This window comes from Rhamphochromis sp. 'chilingali' (genome assembly GCF_963969265.1).
Source record: "Rhamphochromis sp. 'chilingali' genome assembly, chromosome: 2".
Classification (NCBI taxonomy): Eukaryota; Metazoa; Chordata; class Actinopteri; order Cichliformes; family Cichlidae; genus Rhamphochromis; species Rhamphochromis sp. 'chilingali'.
In genome coordinates this window covers 7,449,094-7,466,183 of record NC_137930.1, presented here as the reverse complement: position 1 = coordinate 7,466,183, position 17,090 = coordinate 7,449,094, and the positions used below count along the sequence as shown (strand labels likewise).

The 17,090-nt window shown below is 40.7% G+C and overlaps 1 protein-coding gene across 1 annotated transcript in view; it reads left to right on the top strand.

Moving 5' to 3' along the window:
- Window positions 1–14,841, top strand: part of sez6l (seizure related 6 homolog (mouse)-like) — a 108,232-nt gene extending 93,391 nt beyond the window's left edge. The window contains exons 11-17 of the mRNA XM_080869478.1: window positions 3,803–3,997; window positions 8,183–8,374; window positions 8,999–9,193; window positions 12,230–12,265; window positions 12,584–12,698; window positions 13,064–13,169; window positions 13,451–14,841. Of these exons, the coding sequence (XP_080725604.1) occupies window positions 3,803–3,997; window positions 8,183–8,374; window positions 8,999–9,193; window positions 12,230–12,265; window positions 12,584–12,698; window positions 13,064–13,169; window positions 13,451–13,465 (854 nt within the window). The 3' untranslated portion in view covers window positions 13,466–14,841. The remainder of the gene's footprint in view (window positions 1–3,802; window positions 3,998–8,182; window positions 8,375–8,998; window positions 9,194–12,229; window positions 12,266–12,583; window positions 12,699–13,063; window positions 13,170–13,450) is intronic.
- Window positions 14,842–17,090: the final 2,249 nt, after the last annotated feature.

The following is a 17,090-nucleotide window of genomic DNA, read 5'->3' as shown; positions in this document are numbered from 1 at the left end:
GTTGTCAGCTTAAGCCCACAGAAGGGAAGTCAGAAGCATTAAGCGCTAAGGCATACTTGTTTTAAATTTTGGTTATCACTGACAATCAGAACACAAAATAAAAAGACACTGGAATTATCATTTAAATAGTTTTTAACTTTAATTTACTTTTCTAATTAATTTCCGTTCTGTCCATTCTCAAGCTGCCCACTTTATTTTTCATCTTCTATTTTCTGTCCTCTCATCTTTACTTGTTTTTTTTTTTACTTAAGGCAGATCTGCCCAAGACTTAACATAGCAGGAAGGTTTGAACTGCACACTTTAATGCTGGAAAGATCAGATGATCCAATCCAAGATCAAATCAATTTGTTTAAAAAAAAAAACAAAACTACTCAATGATGATGAATGCATTGATCTTGCTGAATCTCATTCTGTGTAATTAATTCATGATGTCTGAGGGCTTCTCACCATGTTACAGATGTGCCATAGCCAAATTTTCAATGCAGCCTCTTTAAAGCTACACTAATCACTATTTTTTATATGAGCAGTTTTTCAAATGACTTAAACAATTCAAATCAATTATGTTTTATTGATTGTTTTTGATTTATTGAGTTGAGCAGAGACTTGCAAATGGGGCAAGGGATGACTGAGACAATATATACAAAGAGTGGTGACAAGGAAAATGGGAGCACAGCAGGAACAAATTAAAAATAACAAAACAGGGAAAGCAAACTGAGCACAAAGGACATGATACAAGTGACCATCAAAATAAAACAGGAACTGGCACACAGACTGAGATCCAGACAAGGACACTTACAGTTGACAAAAGAACAGAGGAAAGACAGACAGGAAAACATATGACACACTGGAGAGACAATGGATGAACCACGAGGAGGGGAACATGGAACAAGTAAGGGAGATGAAAGCAGACACGACTAAGGCATGGATTGAGAGGGCGAGGGACTCAGGGAAAGAGAGAAACACAGAAGGAGGGAACGAGAAACATGGAGGAGTGCAAGGGACATGGACGGAAAAAGATTTAAACACCAATGACTTGACAGTCACATACAGGCAACACAGGGGAGAGACCAAGACACAAGAGTAACCTAACAAGAAACTAAACTGTGAATACAAGGGAACTCAAGAACTTGGAAAGAATAAACTCACGATTGACTAGTGAGACTTGAATATCATCGTCAAAATAAAAACAATCAACAAAACACAGGAAACTCAAAATACTGGTATGACGATCCAGAACAATGATAGTATATTAAGTGGTAATAAGTAGGAGTAACAGTTGGTATCAGTGCTATATACTGTCAACAATCAGCAATGACCTGGAAAATACTCTAATACTAAAATAATTTTAAAAAATTGTAAACATTTTAAAAAAAATGCCTAGAAAAGGTTCTAGTGTATTGTCTTTCTTATTCCAAATGAAGGTAAAATTTATTAAATGAACATCACATTCTTTATGGGATGATGTGAAACATCGGCTAAGAACGTGAACTCACAAAACACAGATCGTCAGTCAGATCATAGACTTCTATAGAATCAGTCATAGACATAGTCTAGACATAATCCAAGTTTAAGGTATATTCATTTCTTTTCCACATATAAGATTATATTAACAGATATTAATAAATATATTTAATTTTCAGTATAGTGTTGAAAAAGTACTTCAAAAAAAGTGTTTGGTGGTGTTGTCATAGGGAACATGCAATGCGTAAAAAGACATAAGTGCAATATCCTTCTTTGACAAGTGCAATATCCTTTCATTGTGTTTCGTAGAACTGTATTTGTGTGTATTTATACTTTTACATTTACTATTTTATTTTATTATACTCTCAATTTTATTATATTGTTATTTTATTCTGTGGAATGCTGAGTGAAAGCATGTAAGAATGTATGCATGCTAGCTCTGCTCCAATTTCGCTGTACAATGCCTAATATAGTGATAATATGTGTGTGAATGCGAGAGTGAATGAATAGTGGCATTGTAAAGTGCTTTGGGTGCCTTGAAAAGCGCTATATAAATCCAATCCATTATTATCATTATTATTATAATAAAGGAATTTAATTTTTATAAGCAGGAAGAGGTGCTAGGCTAAAACTAAACCCTTGTTCTAGTGTTAATCCTACACACACTCAATACTTCCCAAGGGCTTCATGGTTTGCACTTGGTCAGCAACTATCCTTTAACACCGCTGTCACAAGCTCACTGACCTAATAAATCAAAAATATGATATTTCTATGGATTTTTCTTCTTCTTCTTCTTCTTCTTCTTCTTCTTCATGTCCTTCAATGAGGGAAGACTAAGTACTACTTTGGCTCATTACCCTACCTTCAGGTGGAAAAAAAGGGTGAAGGCCCACCTGAGTAACTTCATTAGATGTCTATACGTAACACATATGTTTGGATTTTCTTAACATAGTGTGATAGTATTTAATTATTAACAATTTTGTTAAGAATTTTAGTATTTTTTGATTGATTAAAGTAAAAATCTTATATAGGAAAGTAAAAATATTAGGAGAAAATTAGTTACTGTAATGTATGAATTTGAAAGCAGTGAAATATTGTGAGACAGCAAAACAGTGGCATACCCTGAGACCAAAAAAACAACATCAATGAGAAGTGCCAATTGATAGAAGTTCTTGCATTTTATTACTTTGATGATATGTTGTATCTGCACTGTTTTTGAACGCAACTTGGTAATCAATCTTGCTAGCATCAGATAACAACATAACAAATACCTAAATACCCTAAATGTGTTTGCTTCTTCACCAAAAAAAACAAAAGTGAGAGTCATTGCAAAATAGTTTGAACAGCTTTTTTTTGGGGGGGGGGGGGGGGGGGGGGGGGGGGGCAGGCAAAGTGGTCCGGGAATAAACTTTACTTAAACTTTGTGCTGTCAGTGTTAATCTCGTTAAAATGATGTTAACACAATAACTGCATTAATGCAGCAAATCTCCATTAGCGAGTAAGCGCGGATCGCCCCGTGCGCGGGGCTGCACGATGCTAATGCAAAGTGCTAACATTGAGGCTTCACGATGTGTTGTCTAAGCTGGCTATGTTCGTCTTTTATGCACAGTGTTGTATTTGTTTTTTGTTTCATTAGAGCTCTTTGAGGGAGCACAAAGTCAGCCATTTGTATTGTTTTAACTCAAAGGTATGACTTTAAGTGTCCAGAATCTGCTGGAGTAAGCCAGCAGCAGAGATTCACATGAGAATGTGTTAATTTAAATGCATTCTGTTACTTTGAAGCAGCCCCCCAAAATTATGACTGATGGTACATCAACACAGCCAAGACAATTACCTGAGAGCTTTTAATAATTTTGTTGAGGACCCCTTCAGTGGAAATCTGAATTTAAACTCTGTCTTTTCATCAGCAGCTTTAGTAGCAAGGTGTCTGTGCCAGAGTGAATGTACTGGAGAGTTGATATTTGAAGACAGTCCATCACTGAGGAAATCCATACTTCCATCACATTCTATCATATTGGGGTGGCTGTAGCTCAGGAGGTAGAGCAGATCATCTACTGATCGGAAGGTTGGTGGTTTGATCTCTGGCTCCCTCTAGTCTGCATGCCAAATATCCTTGGGCAAGATATTAGTCGCTCTCCAATGCATCCATCAGAGTACGAATGTGTGTTATTTTAGATAGTAATACAAAAATATTCACTATTTACATGGAAATCAGCTGTGCTGTTGTCTTGACTTGTTTTTTTTGACTTGCAGCTACCTGAACTAAGCCTGAACAATATATATTGGCATCGTAATAATGAAGCCATTAATCAGAATGTCTTTTCTTTCATACTCTTGTCAGAGGTGTCTCGAAACGACTCTTGTCCAGATCTGCCTGAGATCCATAATGGCTGGAAGACAACATCCCATGTTGCACTTGTGCGAGGGGCTTGTATAACCTACCAGTGCGATCCTGGTTATGACCTGGTGGGGCGAGAGACTCTCACCTGTCTTCTGGATCTTTCCTGGAGCTCACAACCCCCATTCTGTGAAAAAAGTGAGTTCTGCTTGTTTTATTTGTTTGTACAATAACCTTTATCTGTTCTTCATGGAATTAATTAATTTTAGGTATTTCCTTGGTCCCTACAGGAGGAATTTTTAATATAGTTGTTGACAAATTGGCCATTCATCTACTGCCATGGGCCTCATTTATCAGTGTGATTCATCAATATTATCATGTGCATGCGCATGAAATTGTCCAAAATGTCTTGGTAAGCTGGAACTAAAGGGCTGAGCCCAACTACTTAAAAACAACTCCACACTATGGTCCCCCTCTACCAAACTATACACTTTGCACAGTGTAGCCAGAGAAGTACCCCTCTCCTGGCAACTGCCAAACCCATACTCATCCATCAGATTGCCAGATGAAGAAGTGTAAGTTGTTGCTCCAGAGAAGGCCTTTCCACTGCTCTAGGGTCCAGTAGCGGTGTGCCTTACACCACTGCAACTGACACTTTGCATTCCATTTGCATGTAGAACTCAACAATCGTCTATCTGCATGGGTGTTGGACTTCCTCAATGAGATCTCATGCGGTGAGACAGGGTAGGTGTGTCTCTGACAGCATCACCACCATCTCGCCGCTGCTGTATTCCCTCTATACTTCTGACTGTGTGGCCACTCATGGCTCCAATACCATTGTGAAGTTCGCTGATGACGCAGTGGTGTTGTGCCTCATCTCCAACAACGATGAGGTGGCCTACATGGACAAGGTGACGAACCTGGCATTGTGGTGTCAGGACAGCCACCTTCTTGTCTTGCAAACCAAGGAGCTGGTGGTGGACTTAGGAAGGAGTAAACACCGAGTCTACAGGCCCCTTATCATTAACGGTGCTCTAGTGGAGAGGGTGTTGTCCTTCAAGTATCTCAATGTCCACATCTCCTCAGACCCGACATGGTCTGCTCACGTTAAGGTCGAGTCCAAAAAGGCTAGGCAGTGCCTGTACCATTTCCAACAACTGAGGAAGTCGGGGTCTCTCCAGTGATCCTCAGGACTTTCTATTCAGGCACTGTGGAGAGCATCCTCACATAGAACATCACATCCTGGTATAGGAATAGCTGTGTTCAGGACTGAAAAGCTCTTCAGAGAGTGATTGGTGCAGCAGAACACTGCTGCAGGTCTATTCTCCCTCCCTACAGGACATTTACACCAGGAGATGTTGGTCCAGAGCAGCAGATATTAAAGGACTCGTCCCATCCCAGTAACAAACTGTTTCAACTTCTGCAATCAGGCAGAAGTTTCCGCACAATCGGGGCAACAGAGAGACTCAAGAGGAGCTTCTATCCTCAGGTCGTCCAAGTCCTAAATCTGAACATGCCCCCACTACCCTTATGGCATCCCTAAGTGAATGAAACAGGACCATACATCATGTTCTTGTCCCATGCCAGAATTTTCACGGTCATATTTCATATCACATCTGATTCATTATTACATCACAGGCTTCTACACTGATCATGCTCGTCACTCTGTTGAATTACTCTGTTTATATTACTTCGGCCACTTGTTTACTCTACGTGCTATCAATACATTGCTGTGCTAATATGGCACAAAACACTTTGTACATGCACATTCCGTTGCATGTACATTTTAAGATTTTTAATTTAAAATTTCCAGATATTTTTATTTATTTAATTTACTTATTGTCTATAATGTCTTGCACAGTCAAATGAGGAGTTCAGGACACATTTCACTGTGTGTTGTACTCATATGACTATGCATGTGACAAATAAAGAATCTTGAATCTTGAATCCACTTGATGTAAGGCTTGGATGCAGCTGCTTGACCATGACCATTCAGTGAAGCTCTCTGAGCACTGTTCTTGACCTTATCTGAAGACCACATGAAGTTTGGAGGTCTGTAGATGTTGAATCTGCAGAAAATTGGTTACCTCTGCACACTATGCACTTCAGCATCCACTTACCGCACTGTAATTTTATGTGACCTACCACTTCATGGTTGAGTTGTTGTAATTCCTAACTGCTTACACTTTGCTATAATACCGCCAACACCATTGGGGTGGCTGTAGCTCAGGTGGTAGAGCAGGTCAGCTACTAACTAACCTTGTTGCTCTCTGTTGCATCCATCGGAGTGTGAATGTGCTTGAATGTTAGACAGTAAGCACTTAACAGTTAGAAAAAGTGCTTCTGTGAATGGGTACAATTGACTGTGGAATATTTAGTAGCATTAAATTTCACGACCGCACTCATTTCACAGCTGAAATCCTGTCATGGTACCACACTGGAATTCACTGAGCTCATGAGAGGGACCCAGTCTTTCACAAATGTTTGTCGAAGCAGTCTGTTTGTCTAGATGCCTCATTTTATACACCTGTGGCAATGGAAGTTACTGGAAGACCTGTGTTCAATGATTTGGAGGGCTGAGTGAATACATTTGGTAACATAGTGTGTATTATAGTACAAATAAATTTGTACTATAATTTGCCAGACGGGCCTCCAGCTCGCACTGGAACGGTTCGCAGCCGAGTGTGAAGCAGCGGGAATGAGGATCAGCACCTCCAAATCTGAGGCCATGGTTCTCAGCCGGAAAAGGGTGGAGTGCCCACTCCGGGTCGGGGATGAGTTCCTGCCCCAAGTGGAGGAGTTCAAGTATCTCGGGGTCTTGTTCGCGAGTGATGGGAGAAGGGAGCCGGAGATCGACAGACGGATTGGGGCTGCAGCTGCAGTAATGCGGACGCTGCACCGGTCCGTCGTGGTGAAGAGGGAGCTGAGTGTAAAAGCGAAGCTCTCAATTTACCGGTCGATCTACGTCCCTACCCTCACCTATGGCCACGAGCTGTGGGTAGTGACCGAAAGAACGAGATCGCGGATACAAGCGGCAGAAATGAGCTTCCTCCGAAGGGTGGCTGGCCTCTCCCTTAGAGATAGGGTGAGAAGTTCGGCCATCCGGGAGGGGCTCAGAGTAGAGCAGCTGCTGCTCCACATCGAAAGGAGCCAGCTGTGGTGGTTCGGGCATCTGACAAGGATGCCCCCTGGGCGCCTCCTGGGTGAGGTGTTCCAGGCATGTCCCACCGGGAGGAGGCCCCGGGGCAGACCCAGGACACGCTGGAGAGATTATATCTTTCGGCTGGCCTGGGAACGCCTTGGTATTCCCCCGGATAAGCTGGAGGAGGTGGCTGGGGAGAGGGAGGTCTGGGCCTCTTTGCTTAGGCTGCTGCCCCCGCGACCCGGCCTCGGATAAAGCGGATGAAGATGGATGGATGGATGGAATTTGCCAGACTGATTTTATAAGTCAAATTGTCTTGTGGTGGGATGGGACCAGAAGTTGTTATAGTACTAATTTCTGCAAAGAACCCAAGGTTTAATCAACATGATTCACCCTCTCCGCAACATCTATAGTGGAAGGCTCTGCAATTGCGACACAGGACCTGATGCACTAGCACAATGTGATGCGTTTCTTGGCACTGCTGCCTCACAGCAAGAACGTCCTGTGTTTGAATCAACTGACCATACAAATAAAGGGCCCAGTAGTGTCAAACATCTATGACATTGGCCCTTCTGTTTTTCAGCTTTTGCCTATACCAGGAGCTCTAGCTCTAACAGGACATTTTAAACAGTATAAAATTTGGGGAATTTGGAATTCAGTGACACAGTATGGAATTTGGGGGGGGGGGGACATTTACTGGATACCCTTAGTTCATTCTTAATCTTACAAATGAGCTGGTATTTGTAAAGGACCTTTTTAATTTTACTGACCATCAAAGCTTTATGTAGCTCACACAGTAAGAACAAGCTTCACACACTTCTTGTTGTGCTGCAACTATGGTGACCTCTGCATTGCTGTGCTGATATACAAGACGGATAGACTTATCAGAATTTTTGCCATCCTTTCAGCAAAACCTGAGATTTTAAGAGTAAAATTAATATTTTCCATTCTTTACGAATTTGTTTTTGATTCAGGCTTGAACATATACACCCTAAGAGTGATAAAACCCCACTTTAAATATGTAACTTTTACTGCTTGGAACTATATTTGTGCATTTTGGATCTCAAACAAGTTACCTTGAATTAAAAAAAGCAAGTACATTCATGTAGATTGTACCTGCTCTTGGGCATATAATAGTGTCCATCTCTGGGCTTATTTTATTTTTTATCAAAATGTATTATTGTTTTTATAAAATTATATCTCTTATCATTCATCACAGTCTCTGCTGTCTTTTTTCTCAGTCATGTACTGTTCAGATCCTGGCCATGTTGAGCATGCTACCAGAACCCTGTCTGACCCGAAACTCCTAGTGGGGACAACCATTCAGTATAGCTGCAACACAGGCTTCATCCTACAGGGCGGCGCCACTATCACATGCTATGGACGTGAGCCAGGAACGCCTGTGTGGACGTCTCATCTGCCTCACTGTGTCTGTGGGTATTTGAAAGAATGTTTCCAGACATAAAAGAAGACATGGGAGGTTAGTCAGTTCTCAACTGGCAATTGCTGATATGTATTTTAGCAAACTGGTGAGCTGAAGGGTCCCGTAGTTTACTAGTAGTATGTTAGCATCAGAATTTCACAAGCCTATCATCTGGATAGGGAGTCACATATGACACTTAACTGAAGATAAGAGGCTCTTTTCCTTTTTTTTTTTTTTAGTCCAAAATGAGTGGGTTTGTGTGATTTCTTGCAAAAAAGGCCTGGCTCTCTCTTTTCTCTGCTGACAAAGATCACAGCGTCTCTGCATACCAGAGACGATGCTTCATCACTCACATTTTATCTCAGCAGTCATGATATTTGCGTGTGTGTGTGTGTGTTTTCAGGGTTATTAATGTTTGGGTGAAGTGTTTGATATGTAAATGTGATGCTAATGCACCATAGCAATCAACCCTCAGCCACCTGGAGGTGGAGGCGGAGATTATCCGTGAGTCATGTCACCTCAGCCAGGGTTTGTCAAAACCTGTCAGTCGAGCTATGACGCAGAAACCTCTGATTTGTGCTGAGAAACTCAATGAGTTCCATGCAGTTTCTTTTTCTTTCTTCTTTTTATCTAGCTGAGGATTCTGTTTCCTGTGAAAACCCCGGTCTCCCTGACAACGGCTACCAGATCCTGTCCAAGAGACTTTACCTGCCTGGCGAGTCCCTAACCTTTGTCTGTTACCAAGGTTACGAGCTCATAGGAGAGGTTGCAATTAAATGCATCCTTGGAAATCCTTCTTTTTGGAGCGGCCCACTTCCACTCTGCAGGGGTGAGATTTTTGAAGGACATTTTATTTTAATATACGTTATTATAGAAATTTTTTAGAGGCTTTGGATTATTCTGATTCACAAGAACACTAACTCCTGTAAAGTTGCAATCAGACGTTTATATCCACCCATCATGCACATGAATGTAATGGAAATATGGGGTTTCTAATGATGTCTTTGAACTGTCAGAAGTCAGAAGTATACATACAAGCTTAAAAAAAAAAAAAAAAAAAAAAAAAAAATATATATATATATATATATATATATATATATATATATATATATATATATATATATATATATATATATATATATACACACATCCACTCTGGATATATATAATAAATAATTCCCCTCTCGCCCCTGTGGGCGGTCTATCCTTCAAGTTCGGGTCCTTTACCAGAGGCCTGGGAGCTTGAGGGTCCTGCGCAGTATCTTAGCTGTTCCAAGGACTGCGCTCTTCTGGACCGAGATCTCTGATGTTGTTCCTGGGTTCTGATGGAGCCACTCGCCTAGCTTGGGAGTCACCACACCTAGTGTTCCGATTACCACTGGGACCACCTTCACCTTCACCCTCCACATCTTCTTGAGCTCTTCTCTGAGCCCTTGGTACTTCTCCAGCTTCTCATGTCATTCAGAATCGCTACATCTATCACTGCGGCCATCTTTCTCTGCTTGTCTACCACCAGTATGTCTGGTTGGTTAGCCATCACCATTTTATCCGTCTGTTTCTGGAAGTCTCCTATTTTAACGTCGGAACCTGTTTCTGTATATTATGCTGGCCACTTGGTTATGGTGTTGTCCTGCATAGCATTCCACGTATGCCCTGCCAGCTAGCATCTTGCAGCCTACTGTTATGATCTGGATTGTCTCAAGGGCATCTTTACACAGCCTGCACATGGGGTGTTGTCTGGTATGATAGACTGCAGCCTCTATGGATCTTGTACTCAAAGCTTGTTCCTGTGCTACCATGAGTAGTGCCTCTGTGCTGTCTTTCAGTCCGGCTTTGTTCAGCCACTGGTAGGATTTCTGTCAGCTACCTCCTCTATCTGCTGGTGGTACATACCATACAGGGGCCTGTCCTGCCATGATGGTTCCTCCACTTCCTCGGGTTTATTGCTGCCTGAGGTATTCACTCAGCACGTGGTCGATTGGGGCTATCTTCCTGATGTATTCCTGATTTCCCCTGGCTCCTTCCTTCCGCTTAGCATACAGGTTAAGGGTGCTGGACTTGGGGTGAAACCCTCAATCCATGGTCAGGAGCTTCCTGGTCTTGATGTCAGTGGCTTCTATCTCCTCCTCTGGCCAGCTTATTATCCCAACAGAGTACCTGATCATGGGCAGGGCGTAGGTGTTGATAGCCCAGATCTTGTTCTTACCTTTCAGCTGAATCCTCAGGACTTCCCTGATCCTCTGCAGGTACTTGGTGGTTGCAGCTTTCCTAGCGGCCTCTTCATGGTTCCCATTTGCCTGTGGGATCCCAAGGTACTTGTAGCTGTCCTCTATGTCTGCAATGTTGCCTTCTGGTAGTTCGATCCCCTCAGTTCTGACTACCTTCCTTCTCTTTGTTATCATCCGACTACACTTCTCCAGTCCGGACGTCATTCCGATGTCATTGCTTTATTTCCTGGTGGTATGGATCAGTGAATTTATGTCTTCTTCACTCTTGGCATACAGCTTGATGTCATCCATGTGGAGGAGGCAGCTGACAATTGCTCCATTCTGTAGTCAGTATTCATAGCCAGTCTTGTTAAAGATCTCACTGAGGGGGTTCAGGCCTATGCAGAACAGCAGTGGGGCCAGTATGTCCTTGGTAGATCCTGCACTTGATGGTGACTTGTGCTATGGGCTTGAAGTTGGCATCTAGTGTTGTACCCCACATTCCCATCCCCGTTCTTGATGAAGACTCTTAGGGTATCTATGTCTATAGCCTATATACTATTATTAATTCATTATGTAAATCTCCAATAATCTAGGAAAATGAAGGCCATGTCAAAGTTTTTGCGTGTCTTTTCCATGCTGTTATCCTTGTATAGTTTTTGCTGTTGTGCTGAAAACTCAAGGAGATGAGTGTCAGGGTCAGGGTGCTGTCTCACTGCAGGGAATTTTCAGGCTGAATCCTCCTGAAGGTTCCCAAGCTCAGAGAGAGAGTTAGGAGAGAGAAAAAGGCTTGGACAGGTAAATGCAGGAGATAATGTGTGTGTGTGTTTTTTTTATTACCCAGATTATTTTAGAGTAATGAATTAGTTGTCCATGTTAAACAAAGTGTCACTAGTCACTATGAATTTGTGCAGTTAATATGTACTAATACAGTGATTAATTTGATTAGTGTGATATTTAGTTTAATTCATAATTTATTTTTGATTCTTTTACTGTATATGGTCAATTTTTCAAAGCTGGAGGCATATTTAAAACGTCTTTTGGGTCTTTCACCTTCCCTCTGCTTTTACCATCACCTGAGCTGCCACATAATATAAATGGTAACATTCCATAAAATTGCAAAGCCTAAAAACAAATCTTTAATATGCTCTGTGAATTTTTATTTATAGACATTTATGACAAAAATAGCTGGCTGTGTCACTGAATATTGTGCAAGTATCATTTTGTTATACCATATTCACAATGGACCAGCATTATGGTTTGGCTGGGGCGTATTGCTAAATTCTGGAAATTACTGAGGCTCCATGAGTCACCTTTTCTGAAAAAAAAAAAACAAGCATCTCTTACTTGCTTAATAGCTCTGTTTAACCCAAACCTCAATCTTTTGCTAAACTGAAACAAAAATAATCCCATGGAATTAATTTTGATGGATTAAATAAAACTGATCAATTAAATATTACATAGTCTCCTATTTCACAAATTGCTGTGAGACAGGGTTGAATTGGAATACATAAGAAAAGAAAGCTTGACCGATTTTAACAATAGGAAGAGTGGGCATTAGCAAACATACAATTCAAGAGAACGTTATGTAAACAAATTCAACATAAAAAGTTATGTCAATTTTCATATGCACTGACTGACAGAATGATGTCTTGCAGCCAACCAAGACTGCTTTGGCAACCATGCTTTGGAAGGTGAGTGTCTGTGTACAGTATGTGCTGTGGGCTAAAACCCTACACAGTCTGTTTTATAGAATTACAAAAAAAACCCCTAAAACAAACCACCTCACAGGCAACAAAGCTTTACCTGTCTGTGTGCTCTCCCTGCATTTGCATCAACTTCATTCCCATGTTTTGTTTCTACCTCCAGCTGTGTTTATCCATGTGATTTCACAGAGCATCCACCTATGTTTGCTAAACCACCTCTAATGAAACCTTTAGAAGATTTATGTATTCTCTGGATAATGATCTGCGGTTAAATAAACCTTGTTTTATTCATGTTTTGTCTGTCAGTTGCAGAAGCGACTGCAGGTTCCCCTTTGGATGGAGGAAACATAGCACTGGCCATTTTCATCCTCATTCTGTTGCTGTCTGTGCTGCTGGGAGGAGTGTACGTCTATGTCACTCGGTAAGATCCTAGACCATGAGATTTATATACAAGGGTGAGACCTTAATTGTTTCTGACTGTTATTGTCTTGATAACATTTGTTTGATTAGCACAGTCTGGGCCACAGCTCATACTATGCAGGCTCTTGGTCAGAACCCCATTGGTGTCACCTTTTAACTCACTTACTGCTATAACTGTAGCAAAAAGTTAGGGGTCTTTCACATAATCTAGACCTCAAAAGTAATGCAACATATTTGTTTCTTAGAAAACTAGAAGCAAAGTCTTTGGCAGTCGCACACTGGCGCTGAGCCATTGTGAAGGAACAGGTACTAAAACTCTGAATTTGTGTTTTTTTGTGTCTGTTTTTTCCTCATTATGTATATTAGGTGCAGATATAACTCCAACTTAAGGCTGCCTCTTATCTACCCTCACCCTTACCGACAAATCACTGTGGAGACAGAGTTTGACAACCCGCTCTATGAAACAGGAGGAGTAAGTTCTATTCAGTTAAGTTCAAATGAATTGAATTGAATTTTATTTAGATACTGCCAAAATTGCAACAACAAATACCTCAAGTGTGGGGTAAAAGCTGCAGGAGTACATTCAATGTGTCCATTCCTTTGATTTAATAATTCTCATTTCAATTACAGCAGGACACTCGAGAGTATGAAGTATCGATATGAGAATCTTCTCAAAAGATATTTGTGAAGCGTGACAAGACTGACCGCCCTGACCTAACTCTTCACACTCTCCTCTCTCGCTTCTCCACCCAGGAGGAGGCGATGTAAATACAAATAATGATGTCCAGCCCCTTCTGCATTGATGGATCCTGTTCTCTCCTTCTCTGATGTGACAGCTTTTGTAGACATTATGGGAATTATGAGAGGTTACTTGAACCAAAAAGAAGAAAGACAATTGATAGTCAGCAACTGACCAGTCTACCAGTCTGGGAGAGGTTGAATGATAGAGGAAATGGGGAAAAGGCCCAAATAACATCTGAGAACATCAAACATGGGTCATTTTCACACATGTACTGCAGTTCCTAACTTTTCTAGATAATATCTAACTGAGGTCCGAGAATTGGATTGAACATTAGGCAGCCATTAACTTGCCAGCTGCCTAGTCTGTGTGATAGCAGGGCTAGTGCACCCACTAGTGCAAGTAATTGCATGAGTGTGTGTCATATGTGCTGCCTAATGCACACTCTATACAAGCAACTTTCTCACCTAAAACACATGAATCATTTTCCAGAAAAACAAATTCCTCTGAAGTATTTCTTGTTGTGTATTACATATAAGGAAAATATGGAAAATATTCCAGTTAGGTTCTTGTGAAATTGTCTGAAGTTCATGTGAGAAAATGGCTATTGTGGGAAATGAAGGAGGGAGGGATAGGAAATGAGAGAAATGTGGGTATCAAAGCACTTTTTAGTATATTTTTCTTGACTGTAAAAGTCTTAAGAGGTGAAGTTATAATCCTTAAGATTTAACAGATTTTTGAAACTATTTATCATGATTTTCTTTTCTGCAGTAGTCTTTGAATAGTCTCAAATTCTGTAATCTCTATAAATTAATTACCAGTTCCAGGCAGCACTCAAATTGTCTTTACACAAAGAAGATATTCACAGAAATCAAGATTCACAAGTATGCACAGCAGAGTGCTGTATCATTAATCAAATATCCACTTAAATGTTGAGAAATTTCCAGAAAATCTGCAAAGGATCCACCTTGTTATGTAAATATAAAGAGCTGGTTTATACAGGTTAGCAGTTTTGTTCTGTGTTCCTCTCACTGCAGAAGAACAGTTAATGTGAAAAACATCTCTAATGTATTTATAAGTTCCTTTTCTGTACCAGATTAAGCTTAATGTTTATACTCTGAAACACTGTTGAGCTAGTTTCAGTTTGAAGACTCCAGTTTTAAAAACTGAGACTTGTGACTGTGAAACAATGAAGCACATATGGCTGCCACCTAGAGACTACTTATATATTTGAAATCACACAAGTATGTCTTTCATTCTTCTTCTGTTGGTACTCTTTTCCCATTGCCATGCTTCCTCAGGATATGGATAATTCTAACATTACCATTGCATTTACTTTACGATTAATTCCTATCTGTGTTTAAGCAACTTTGACTGATTAGCACTTGTGTGCTATTTTCAGTAAAAATTTACCTCAGCGCACGTATGATCAGTGTACATGAATGGTCATTGTGATATGCAGGTTTGTTTGTATAGACACGGGCCGTTTCAGAAACTGGATAAAAACAGCATTTCAAAAAACTTTTTTTTTTTTACCTGTTGTGTAGTTGTAAGCTAGCTTTCTAGTAAGTTCCTGTTAAATTCAGCCTTTGACTGAATTCTGCAGAAACTCCAAGAAGCATTTTTTATGTTATTTCCATAAAGTCTCTCTGCTTTTTTCTTTTCATCTTTGTATGTTTATGATTCAGGACTTCGTATACAGTGGTCTCCAAAAGTATGCTAACAGTACGGTAAAATTTCACTTTACTTTAGCATCCATTTTTATCACATCATGCTAGCACACCAGCTTAATGGATACAGAACTTCTGCAGAATAAGAAACAATAATATGAACATTTTCAAACAGAATTTATAGTGACAACCTGTTTCAGATGTACCTCAGATGTTGGTGCCCAGTGCCCAATGGAGCTGTATGGTACAGCTCATCTGATAAGTGTGGATATTTTCAGTAAGGTTATACTATATAATCAGTCTATTACTTAACGCTAGTTAGCTGATATTTGTGTCTTTGTGTTGTACATATACACTTTAGGAAAACAACATGCTAAGGATGCTCACTAGCATTAAAAATTATTTTATGGCAACACTGATCTTACTTAATACATCTATGGTCTGGTAAAAGCGCCATTTGTTATTACTATGGTAAACACAAGTGTTCTTACCCAGGACTGAAATCTTAAGGATTACAACTTCTAAAATGTCATATAGAATGCTAAAGGTGGGTTTATTTCACATATCCATTTCATATTCACATTCATGAGTCATGAAAAGTCCTGTCTTTTCGTAAACTGGAAATCAATATTTAGAAAAAAGTAAAGGTCAGTGCTTTCTTTTATTTGTTACCCAGTCTGACACAGGATTTGCAGTACTGTTGTTATATTTCTCTCACATGTAGTTCAATTGATGGACTGTAACAGACTGGCCTCAGTATTGCTGGGTCTGGACTAGCAGCGTAAATAGTGTAGCTGTAGTTAACTTATTGGTCTTCTGGTACAAGCTCAGCAAACCAACCAGATGATGTATTTATTTTGATGTACTGTACATGTGATGTTTTATGCGGATGGATAAATGTACATTTTCATTATGAGAATACAAATGTTAACAGTTTCCCTAAATAAATGGTAAAACCTTAAAAACTTCAAAGGATTCTTTTCAAACACTGAGGTATTTTGTTTTGTCTTATTTTGCTAAAGGAAACCAATGGAAAAATGATTACACCTTTTTTTTTAATCCAATGTCTAGCCAGACAAGACATCTGATACTCCCAAAAAGTTGATTTTGTTCATCTGGACGTAGCGATTTCAGTGGAAGAAACATTTCATCACTCATCCAAGTTACTTCATAAGTCAGCGTCCCTCCTTGTACAGGATGTGACTTCCTTATCATTGAAAGAGTGGTTACTGGCCTGTAGGTGTGAATAGACTGCGGAGTCCTGGCCTGATGAGTTAGCTCTTTTGTGCTATCCACTTAGCCGGAGGTTGCTTGGTTTTCCTGATGTATAAATCATGGCTATCCTCCTGGCACTTAACAGCATACACCACATTAGTGTGGGCAATCGTGGCTCAAGAGTTGGGCATTCCTCTTGTAATCGGAAGGTTGCCGGTTCAAGCCCCGGCTCCGACAGTCTCAGTCGTTGTGTCCTTGGGCAAGACACTTCACCCGTTGCCTACTGGTGGTGGTCAGAGGGCCCAGTGGCGCCAGTGTCAGGCAGCCTCGCCTCTGTCAGTGCGCCCCAGGGCGGCTGTGGCTACAATGTAGCTTGCCATCACCAGTGTGTGAATGTGTGGATGATTGTGTATAGTGTAAAGCGCTTTAGGGTCCTTACAACCAAGTAAAGCGCTATACAAATACAGACCATTTACCATTACTCAGTTTGTGCCAGTTAGGGGGGACATTTAAGAGGTATACTGTAAATCAACACATACGTATTGACCCTCATTGTATAAGTATTGACTCTTACTCTGTTTGTGCCAGGGAATGGATCCTTGGAGTGGACCAATTTTTGGCGCAGTGTATTTTAGAGCTTGAAAGCCACAGAGACACGGTCGGCTGGCTGTTGCTCAGGTGGTACCGCAGGTCACCTACTAACCCGGAAGGTTGGTGGTGCGGTCTCAGTGTGCTCCAGTCTGCATGTCAAGTATCCTTGGGCAAGATA